The sequence below is a fragment of the Narcine bancroftii genome, chromosome 3 (assembly GCF_036971445.1).
Source record: "Narcine bancroftii isolate sNarBan1 chromosome 3, sNarBan1.hap1, whole genome shotgun sequence".
NCBI classification, from domain to species: domain Eukaryota; kingdom Metazoa; phylum Chordata; class Chondrichthyes; order Torpediniformes; family Narcinidae; genus Narcine; species Narcine bancroftii.
In genome coordinates this window covers 276,784,142-276,796,391 of record NC_091471.1, presented here as the reverse complement: position 1 = coordinate 276,796,391, position 12,250 = coordinate 276,784,142, and the positions used below count along the sequence as shown (strand labels likewise).

The 12,250-nt window shown below is 46.4% G+C and overlaps 1 protein-coding gene across 1 annotated transcript in view; it reads left to right on the top strand.

Annotated features, from left to right (window-relative positions):
• Nucleotides 1-12,250, top strand: part of LOC138758815 (sodium/myo-inositol cotransporter 2-like) — an 84,717-nt gene that overhangs the window by 42,569 nt on the left and 29,898 nt on the right. Inside the window, exon 13 of the mRNA XM_069928208.1 lies at nucleotides 11,704-11,872. Within this exon, the coding sequence (XP_069784309.1) occupies nucleotides 11,704-11,872 (169 nt within the window). The remainder of the gene's footprint in view (nucleotides 1-11,703; nucleotides 11,873-12,250) is intronic.

The window sequence follows — 12,250 nt, the reverse complement described above, 5'->3', positions numbered from 1 at the left end:
AAAATCACCACTAACTAAAATATTATTATTAGCCTGACCCAAACATAAAAATACATCCAAAATAAATACTTCATCATCTGCATTTGGAACATAAATATTTAAGTAAAGTCCAAAATTCACTAAAAATCTTACAGTTCAATTTAAGAATACATCCTGCCTTTTCCTCCATTGATTGTAATTCAAAAGATTAATTTTTATGTATCAAAATTGCTACACCTTTAGCTTGAGAATTAAATGAAGAATATACATGCCCAACCCAATCCCTTTTTAATTTCACGCTTTTCTTCACATTCAAATGTGTTTCTTGTAAAAAGGTAATATCAATTTTCATTTTCTTAATATACGCCAAGACACGTTTAAGTTTAATCGGACTATTTAATACTCGAACATTAAAAGTAGCAAACCTCAACTTTGACATATCTACTATTATTACTAAATATTAATACTATCTTTATATAAAAACTCAAATCAATGTATATAGGCCCTCCAATAAGAAAAAAATCACAAATTAAAAACTAAAAAAAATAAAGAAAAAAAATCCCCCCCCCCCCAAAAAAACTACCAAAAGGTAGTAATCCCCTAAACAAAAATTGGGTGTGGGTCACCAGTGGCTGATGACTAGTAAAGAACTTAGTGCAAATCTCTCCCTCCCCAGCCAAACAGTCAGTAACATTAAAATATCATAATAACAAAAAAGAAAAAATAAAACAAGAAAGTTCTTCTTTTCATCCAGAAGATTCCAATCTTGAAGATCCCATTTCAGAAGGAGGTAGACTCTTTCCATTCCCGTTTTTCCCATTTCTGCCATTCCTTCCATTTCCAGAGCAACCAGATTTTTCTTTAGGAGATAATGGTGGACTACGTCTTTGTCCTCTTATATCTGGCAATGAATCAGCAAAAATCATTGCTTTAAGTTCAGTTTCAAAAAAACAAAATTGATAGTCTTCATAAAACACCTTCAATACTGCAGGGTAATGAAAAGTAGACTTATAACCTTTACGCCATAAAACTTTCAGCACTTCGAAAATGTAACTTCTTCTTAACTTGAGGTTTAGTCTTTTTACCATTAGTGGCCATAATAATTCCTTAATACTTTAAACTAAAATTTAAAAAGTTTAAACTTGAAAACAAAGGGTTAAAAAACAGGTATTTAAAAGTCTGGCCAGAGAGGTCGAGATTGCACATCTAGACTCTACACCATCTTGCCACGCACCCCCCCCTCCCCCGTGAATATTTTGAGATGATTTATTCGGTTATAGGATATTATTCACCAATCTCACAGCCTGCAGGAAGAAACTATTCTCCAGCCTGACGTCCTGATTTTAATGCTCCTGTACCTCCTTCCTGATGATAGTGAGTCAAAGATACTGTGTGCTGGATGGAAAGGGTCCTCAATAATTCTTTGTGCCCTATTTTAAGCAACACATCCAGTGAATGTTGTTAATAGAAGAAAGGGAGAGCCCAGTCCCCTCTGAGTATGGAGAGAAGAGAACCAGTATGAAGAGGTTAGGGGAGGTAGAGGAGCAGGGAGTGGCAGGTGGAACTGGGCTTGGAGGGGAATGACAGGCAGATGGAACCAGGGAAAGAGGCAGAGTTAGGAGACAGTGGTTGATAGGAAGAAGCAGAGACAAAGCAGCAGACAGAGCCACTGAGCTATGAAGGGGGAGTGGGGGGGAGGGAAATGAGGTGATCAGTGGAGACACAAGAGGCTTGAATCTGATTAGTAAGGAAGGTGATGAGTGGAAGCAGAGAGGGGAATGGAATAGAACCAGCTAGCTCATGCCAGTCCCTGCCTCAGCCCACCTTCTCACTTCTTCATACGGCTGTCTCCCCTCTATACCTACACTCCAACTTGGTTGGCATGGATGAGTTTGTCCAAAGGACCTGTTCTATGCAGGATGACTATGACTTAGTCTCGATCCAGCATTTCAACCGGAATTATCAAGTATTCCACTGCCTCCACAGATGCTTCCTGAGATACTGCTTCCTCCAGCAGTTTTTTTTACTCTGACCAACTACCCAGATTTAAACATGTTAATGATGTTTCACCTAAAACTCTATTGACGTGCCATCAAACTTGCTGGTTGGTGGTGTGCAGTGGGACATGGGTCAAAGGGGTGACTCACACCAGTACATGGCAATCCAACATCATGAAGTGAACACCTGTTTGTCCTAGGAATGGCCAAGTATGGACATTTCTGAGAAAGTTTAGTCTCAGGGCAGCACCGATAGTATAACGGTCAATGCAATGCCATTACAGCGCCAGCAACCCAGGTTTGAATCCAGTGTTGTCTGTAAGGAATTTATACGTACTCCCCATGTCCACGTATGTTTCCTCCCACATTCCAAAGATGGATGGGTTTGTAGGTTAATTGTTCACATGGGTGTATTTAGATGGAGTGGAATGGCCTATTACAATTCTGTAACTCAAAATTAAAAATTAACAATAAAATTACATTTTGCCTGTACATCTACAAGAATTGTATGTTCAGTCAGTAACATCATTCTTCACTGACTAACCTGGAAGTAACGTTGCAGTACACCAGCCACACCCCATGTCTGCAGTTGCCCAGTTAGGCTTCTGGAATGGCAGAAAATGATGGTGAAATCACCATTATTCCATTGTACTCAGAAAGAAATGATCTCAAAATCAAAAAAGAAATTGAAACATACTGTGGATTGTAGGTCCATTGGAGGTAATTGAGCGGCATCCGCTCGTGGGCTGAAAGGGCCTGTTACAATGCTGTATGTCTCTTTAAATAAAAAAAGTAAAACCTACCTACCTGTGGAACTAACCTCCACCATTATGAACTGCTTCTGTTAGAGAACGCATAAAAAGGAACCCCTCACAGAGATAAGACCACAAGACAGAGGAGCATAAATCGGCTATTCAGCCCATTGAGTCTGTCCAGTGTGACAGAGTATTTGGGAGTTTGGGAGATAAATTGGGAGGTTTGTTAGAGCAGATCACACACAAACACTTTAAAACACAGAATTTTTGCAGTGCTTACAGACTCATGATGAGCTGCTGTTTGCAAAATGCAACAATGTAGCAACATACAGCAGAAGCTTTGTCTGAAAAGAAGTTGCTGTCTGGAAGAGCATGTGATCTTTGCAGGCAGAGGCAGAACAGCTTTGTTCTCAGTGTGGGAGAGAGGGAGTGAGAGAGAGGGGAGACACAGACTTTGGTTCTAGAGGGACAAGCTGGCAAGCTTTGGAAGACTGACTGTTCAAAAGAGAGGACTGGCTGTCTGGTGTTTCCCTTGGAATAGGTGAAACAGAAAGGAACTCTGTGGTGACCTGAAAGAAAGAGGTTATCATCTGGAGAACCCTGAAGTGGGCTAGTTTCAACAGTAAGACATTGGAGTGGATGATTAAAAAGGAATCAGTTGTGGATGTTCTGGAACAAGAAAAAACTCTCTCTCTGAAAACCAACAAGAACTTTCCTGAGTGGTAACCATCTACCTGTTAAGCACCAAAGTCTGGTGAACTTTATTAATATTAACTTCTGTGCATGGTACAAGAATTGCCTGCAACCAGTGAGATTGGACTGTGAACCAAAGAACTTTGCTGAACTTACACATTACACACACATGCACTTAGAATTGGAGGGGGGTTAATTAAGTCAAAAGTAAGTTAAAGTTTGATTCTGTTTTCATGTTCAAAGATAATTAAAATCAACCTTTCTTTAAGTAACCATTTTTCGTGGTGCCTATCTATTGCTGCTGAGTTATGGGGTCCTCTGGACTTGTAACACCAGCCATTTAATCATGAGCTTGATCCATTTTCCCACTCAGCTCCACTACCTGCCCTTCTCCCTTTAATGCCCTGGTAAACAAGAATCTATCAGTTTCAGCCTTAAATACATATGGCCTCCACAATCACCCATACCAACAAATTCCACAGATTTACTACCCTCTGGATACTCTTCAGTCCTGAAGTTCTGCTCTCCATGGGAATCAAACTTTCAACATCTACTCTGCCCTCGTCTTTCAACATTCAAAATGTTTCAATGAAATCCTCCTAAATTCCAATCAATAAGGCCAAAAGCTGTGTGATAGTACAGGATACTATCACCAATGTATTTATTTGTATATATTTACATATAGAAGTAGTGATTGGCTGAGAGGTGTAGCCACACCTACTGGCAGGTCATAAATGGCTGCACTAACCGGACCCAGGGCAGTCTGGACTAGTCAATCTCGATGTACTATGCTCCAGTCTTTTGCTAATAAAAGCCTTGGTTTGAATCAACAAGTCTTTGAGTCATTTGACGCACTACAATATTATTAACAAAATTTCAATGGATGGAGCAAATGCTGCTTCAGCATTGACCCACAGTCAGCTACTGCCCAGAGTGATTTCAAGCACTGGGTGAGGTGCTTTGAGGCATACCTGCAACGATCAGACCGCATAGTGGAGGAAGACCCCGAAAGACTGTTAGTTCTAATATCCATGGTGTCCACGAGAGTCTACAAAAACATTCAGGATGCGACCTCCTACACAGCTGCCATGAACGTGCTGAAGGGACTCTACGAGTGGCCTATTAATAAGGTCTATGCCAGGCACATGCTGGCGACCAGGAGGCAGCAGCCTGGTGAGTCTTGTAGAGCCTACCTCCAGGCACTGAGGTCATTGGGTAGAGCTTGTGTGTGCACTGACAAGACGGTGGCCGGGATCACCGACGACATGATCCGGGACGCTTATGTGGTTGGTGTCCGATCCAATGAGGTGAGGCAATGATTACTGGAGCACAGGGGAGACAGCTTGGTGGAGACCATTCAAATCACTGAAACGATGGAGGCTGCAGCCCTAAGCATGGACGCCGACACACAGTGCTGGGCCCCCATTATGATATGAGTAGAGCGCCTGCTTTTAACCTGGCCTCCCCATGCCCTGTTGATGGCCGTGCCGCCGTCCCCACACTACCCGAAGTGACCCCGAAGTGCTACTTCTGTGTCATGACGCAAGGACTGCACGCAGAAGGCACCGCCCTCGCAATGCTCCACCTTCGCCACTACGACACAACGCTCCACCATCACCACTGTGACGCCGATCACTGACATGTCCCCACCGCCCAGTAGGACTTTCGAGCCAGCAGGCCCCTATGGACTGTCTGCACAGCGACAGTCGCCGCCAACTCCGACCAGATACTGTCACCGGAAGACCCCGTCAGCCCGCCTGCACCACGAGTATTGCCGCCTCCACAGCTTGCCACTGACTCCGGCCAGACGCTGCCGCCTCTGCAACTTGCCGCAGTCGGCCCTCCCACTCTGATGACCTCACTGCTTGAGTGTAGCATGCACCAAGCCGAGGCCCCATGACTCTCCGCTCCTACTCCAGCGATGTGAAGATCCACCAGACAGCCCCCCACCCCAGCGACGAATGACATCATCACGCAAGCCTCCACAGTCACCAACACAGGCAGCAGACCCACTCCCTGCATTGGTTTCTGCATCAATGACATTAAATCACAACCAGCCACACCCCCCAGCTGAGGCCATGGAAATGATTAAGGGGAACAGCCAATATACTAACTGTCTGTTTGATTCAGGTTCAACAGAGACCTTCATTCACCCAGACCTGGTCAATGATGTGCGCTGGCAGTTCACCCGACAGACCAGAAGATCTATCTGGCCACAAGAGCCCAGTCAAAGGGCATCAAGGGGTATTGTGTGGTGACCTTGAAAGTTCAGGGCATTAAATTTACAGGGTTTAAGTTGCTGGTCCTATCTCAACTATGTGCACCTGTGTTGTTGGGGTTGGATTTCCAATGTCATTTTAAATCGGTGTCACTGCATTACGGGGCTCCCCACTCTCCACTCGCTATTTGCCACCACTCCACCCTGGAGACCTCCTGCTAGCGACAGCCCACGCCAGTCCCCACACCCCGATGCTCCACTTGCAGCCTCTCCACCCTCCGCATCGCTCCTCCAGCACTCTTCGCCAACCTCACCCCTGGCTGGAAACTGGTCGCCATTAAAAGTCGGCAGTACAGCTTCGGGGACAGGAAATGTATTAAAAGTGAGGTGCACAAACTGCTGGATGAGGGGATCGTTGAGCCCAGCGCAAGTCCCTGGAGGGCGCAGGTGGTAGTTGTGAAGTATGGGGAGAAGCTGCGGATGGTGGTTGACTACAGCCAAACGGTCAACCACTTCACGCTCTTGGATGCTTACCCTCTTCCGCGAATCACGGATATGGTGAATCAGATTGCCCAATACTGTGTGTTTTCCACCATCAACCTCTAATCAGCCTTCCACCAGCTCCCGATCCATCTGGTAGCCCTTTCACGGCGTTTGAAGCAAATGGGCATTTGTATCAATTCCTCAGGGACCATTTCGGTGTCACAAATGACGTAGTGGTCTTTCAGCATGATGGTAGACCAGACAGCCTAACAGCTACATTCCCGTATCTGGACAATGTCACCATCTGTGGCCACGATTCGCAGGATCATGATGCTAACTTTGAGAAATTTTTCCAAACGGCAAAACGGCTGAATCTGACCTACAATTTCGAGAAGTGTTTCTACCGGACTACTCGCTTCTCAATTCTAGATTGCGTGGTGGAAAGCGGGGTGGTAAAACCAGACCCTGACCACATGTGCCCTCTTGTGGACCTTCCACCGCCCCAAACCCAGAAGCCATTCAAACGCTGGCTGGGGTTTTTTTCCTTTTACGCCCAATGGGTCCCACAGTATGCTGACAAGGCTTAGCCACTCATTTAGTCCATCTCTTTCCCCTTGTCAGTGGAAGCCAGAGCGGCCTTTGACCACATCAAGTCAGACATCGCCGCGGCCACTCTGCATGATGTCGACGAATCCATACCTTTCCAGGAAGAGAGCAATGTGTCCAACTTTGCACGGGCAACCACTTTAAATCAGGCCGGTAGGTCTGTCGCCTTCTTTTCTAGGACCCTCCAGGGCTCAGAAAGCCAACACTCCTCTGTCGAGAAAGAGGCCCAGGCCCTTGTAGAGGTCATACATCATTGGAGATACTACCTCACTGGCAGGTGCTTTACACTGTTGACCGACCAACGCACGGTCTCATTTATATTTAGCAGCAGCCAGCGGGGTAAGATCAAAAACAATAAAATTGCCAGATGGAGAATCGAACTCTATAATTTCAACTATGACATTCCGTACCGGCCTGGTAAAATTAATGACCCATCCCACACCCTTTCTTGAGGACATGCACCAGCGTACAACTGGGCAGGCTGCAGTGACTCCATGAGGAGCTCTGTCTCCCGGGGGTCACCAGGTTCGCCCACTATGTAAAGGCCCGCAACCTGCCCTATACAGTCGAAGAGATATGCTCCATGACCCAAGCCTGCCCAATATGCGTTGAGTTCAAATCCAACTTCTTCCGGCCCGAGAAGACCCGTGTCATTAAAGCCACCCGGCCCTTCGAACGTCTCAGTATGGACTTCAAGGGGCCCCTACCTTTGACAAATCGCAACACCTACATTCTTACAGTGATCGACGAGTACTCCCGCTTCCTGTTCGCTATTCCCTGCCTGGACATGACCACCTCTTTAGTCATAACATACTGCACAGCATCTTTGCCATTTTCAGGTACCCCAGTTACATCCATAGTGATCGGTGGGGGGTCCTCGCTTATGAGTGTGGATCTGAGGCAGTTCCTTCTGGAGCATGGTATTGCTTTGAGCAGGACCACTAGCTACAACCTGCACGGTAACGGGCAGGTCGAAAGGGAAAATACCACTGTCTGGAAAGTAATCACACTTTCCCTCCGGTCCAAAGGCCTCCCCACCACTTGCTGGCAGGATGTCCTCCCAAACGCCCTACACTCCATCTGGTCCCTGTTATGCACTGCCACCAAGGCTACGCCGCACGAACATATGTTCTTGTTCCCACGGAAGTTGAAGTCGAGAACGACCACACTGGCTTGGCTGACGGTCCCTGGACCTGTCCTGCTTAGATGTCATGCCCGCTACTCGAAAAACGACCCACTAGTCAACTGGGTAATGCTGTTACATGCGAACCTGCACTATGCCTATATCGAGTACCTGGATGGGCGAAGGACATGGTCTCGGTAAGGGACCTGGCCAAAGCAGGGTCTAACATTGTCACATTGAACCCCAACCTCCATCCAATCCTCCCCTAGGTTACATGCTGGGACAGCGGGACCAGCAACACCTCACGGATGACAACAGCAGCAGATCAGACTAGCCTACGGCCAATGACGACTGTGGATTAGGCGAAACTGTGCCCACACCTGGGGATTCCTGCGATGATAATCCGCCAGCTAGCCCAATCTTGGTGCTACGGTGATCACATCAGACAATCAGGCCTCCTGACCATTACAGCTTGTGAACACTGCATGATATACCCCCCTTTTTTTCCTTCTTTCTTTTTATTCACCCCAGGATTAGTTCCTAAAGAAGGGGTGAATGTGATAGTACAGGATACTACCACAAATGTATTTCTTTGGCTTGGCTTCGCGGACGAAGATTTATGGAGGGGGTAAAAGTCCACGTCAGCTGCAGGCTCGTTTGTGGCTGACAAGTCCGATGCGGGACAGGCAGACACGGTTGCAGCGGCTGCAGGGGAAAAATGGTTGGTTGGGGTTGGGTGTTGGGTTTTTCCTCCTTTGCCTTTTGTCAGTGAGGTGGGCTCTGCGGTCTTCTTCAAAGGAGGTTGCTGCCCGCCAAACTGTGAGGCGCCAAGATGCACGGTTTGAGGCGATATCAGCCCACTGGCGGTGGTCAATGTGGCAGGCACCAAGAGATTTCTTTAGGCAGTCCTTGTACCTTTTCTTTGGTGCACCTCTGTCACGGTGGCCAGTGGAGAGCTCGCCATATAATACGATCTTGGGAAGGCGATGGTCTTCCATTCTGGAGACGTGACCCACCCAGCGCAGCTGGATCTTCAGCAGCGTGGACTCGATGCTGTCGACCTCTGCCATCTCGAGTACTTCGACGTTAGGGATGAAAGCGCTCCAATGGATGTTGAGGATGGAGCGGAGACAACGCTGGTGGAAGCGTTCTAGGAGCCGTAGGTGATGCCGGTAGAGGACCCATGATTCGGAGCCGAACAGGAGTGTGGGTATGACAACGGCTCTGTATACGCTTATCTTTGTGAGGTTTTTCAGTTGGTTGTTTTTCCAGACTCTTTTGTGTAGTCTTCCAAAGGCGCTATTTGCCTTGGCGAGTCTGTTGTCTATCTCATTGTCGATCCTTGCATCTGATGAAATGGTGCAGCCGAGATAGGTAAACTGGTTGACCGTTTTGAGTTTTGTGTGCCCGATGGAGATGTGGGGGGGCTGGTAGTCATGGTGGGGAGCTGGCTGATGGAGGACCTCAGTTTTCTTCAGGCTGACTTCCAGGCCAAACACTTTGGCAGTTTCCGCAAAGCAGGACGTCAAGCGCTGAAGAGCTGGCTCTGAATGGGCAACTAAAGCGGCATCGTCTGCAAAGAGTAGTTCACGGACAAGTTTCTCTTGTTATTTGTATATATTTGCATAGTAGTGATTGGCTGAGAGCCATAGCCACGCCTACCAGCGGGCCATAAAGGGCTGCACCTAACCAGACTCAAGTCAGTCTGGACTGGTCGACCTTGATGTACTATGCTCCAGTCTTTTTGTTTATAAAAGCCTTGGTTTGAGTGAACAAGTCTTTGAGTCATTCGATATGCTAAAAGCTGCAAACATTCCTCATATGATAACCCTTTCATTCTCAGAATTATCCTAGGGAACCTCCTTTGGCTTCTCTCCAAATTCAGCACATTCTTTCTTAAATGAGGAGCCTAAATCTGCTCACAACGCTTTACGAGGTCTCACTAGAGTCTTATAAAGCCTCAACATCATATCCTTGATCTTATATTCTCTTCCTCTTAAAATGAATGCCAGCATTGCACTTGCCTTCTTCACCACTAACTCAACCTGCAACTTTACTTTCATGCACAAGGACTCCCAGGTCCTTTTGCATCTGGCGATTTTCAATTTTCTCCCCATTGAGAAAATAGACTGCTTGTTTATTTTTCTTTCCAAGTGCATGACTGTACACTTTCAGACATTTATTTCATTTGCCATTTCTCTGTCCATTCTTCAAATCTAAGTCCTTCTGCAGCCTCTGTGTTTCCCCTACTACCTGCTCTTCCACCCACCTTCATATAGTCTAGATGTTGGTTCCATTTCAATTCACCTACAGAAGAAATCGTTCCACAGACGATGCCATTGCTTTATCCCTCAATTCTGTCCTAACTTACCTGAAGAACAACGCCTCATACACCGGGCTGCTATCCATCAACTTCAGCTCAGTGTTTAATACGATCAACCCCTAGAGGCTGGTGGAGACACTGACCTTGCTGGGACTCCACACTCCTCTCTGTAGTTGGAGTCTGGACTTCCGAATGGAAAGACCGGAGCGTCAAGCACCATCACACTGAGCACTGATGCACCTCAGGACATTGTGCTCACTCTGCTCCTGTCACACTACTGACCCATGCCTGCATCGTCAGATCCAGCACCAACAGAGCCATTAAGTTTTGCACTTGATACAACAGTCATTGGCCTCAACACTAACAATGATATGTCGCACTTCAAAGAAGAGGTGGAAAATTTCATGAAATGGTGAGAGAGTAACAACCTAAGTCTGAACGCGGACAAGACGAAGGAAATGATCATGGGCTTTAGGAGGACCAGGAACGATTACCCTCCACTACAAGGAGCCCCAAGTTCCTTGGAGTTCACTTATCTAGTGACCTATCATGGACACTTAACATCTCCTCACTTGTCAGGAAGGTGCAGCAGCCTGAGAAGGCTGAACTGGGCAAGGCTTCCGGCCACTATCATGTCAATCGAGAGCGTCCTGGCCAGTTGCATCACAGTGTGCTATGGATGCTGCAGAGAAATAGATCGGAGGTCAATCCACAAGAGTGGCAGAGAGGATCACTGGAGTCTCCCTCCCCACCCATCGATGTTATCTACTGGATCGTTGTCTGAAGAGGGTGCACAAAATAATTGAGGATCTCTACCCCAACTTGCAGACAGCATCTTTCAGCTACTCCCATTGGGAGAGAGATACAGGAGCATCAGGGCCAGCTCCACCAGTCTGAGAAACAGCTTCTTCCCATGGGCAGTGAAAATACTGAAGGACCAAAGGAACTGCTCACACTAACCATATTTACAAAATAATCTTTATATATTTGTAAGTATGTATGAATACTTGTCCTGTATATGCATTGTTTGACTGTATGTGTGTTATGTCTGTTTGTGGGTCTCCGCACTTTGCACTAAGGAACGGAGAATGTTGTTTCATCGGGTTGTTCTGTGCAATCGGATAAACTTGAATTAGAGGGCAGTCGTTTGAGGTCAGGGGAGAGATTTAATAGGGACCTGAGGGGTGCCTTTTTTCACTAGGCGGGTGCATATTTGGACACAATTTTAACATTCAAAAGGTATTTGGACAGATATATAATTAGGGAAGGTTTGGGCCAAATTCAAGCAAATGGGTCTATTGCTGACTACCAAGTTGGTCAGCTGAAGGGCCATTTCTGTGCTTTTGAAAACTGTGCCTCTATGATTATAATTGATTCACCCTAACTTATTAAAACACTTTTCCTTTGACGTGTTTGTGAGGACAGGGAGTCAGAGAATTCAGCAAGGTTTAGTACTGTTGACACTGGCATTGAGTGGAAGCTGAGCTCCCGCGTGCCATTGGTCACTACTGTTTTCTAAACTGCAGGGTGTTTGTACTGGTCCTGGTGGTGCTCTCCGTTCTCTGGATCCCTCTGGTGCAATTGAGCCAAGGCGGCCAGCTCTTCATGTACATCCAGTCCATCAGCTCCAATCTGCAGCCACCAGTGGCAGTGATCTTCATAGCTGGATGTTTTTGGAAACGGACAAATGAGATGGTACCTATTTGTTTTACTTTCAACAGATAACAGCAAATGTTTTAAATGTAAGCACTGTAATGTGTTGTGCCTATTGGAGGGTGTGTTTCTCTCAGAGGGATGGGATGGGAAGTACCAGAGCAGAGTCATTGGTCAGGCTCTCACACTCCTTGAGTGGCATGTCCAAGTTCCCCACATGGGTTTTGTATCCTGTGTTCTATTAATCTGGACATACATTGGCCGCTTAAAGCTCTAATCCATTTCCAGTAATCAGAGCTGTCCAGATTGTGAGATTTTACTTCAGATGATGACTTACATGCCAAGAAATAGCACTACCAATGACATTTTCTGTTATTTGATTCCTGACACCATCCATCTTTAGCATAAATGTCCACCCCT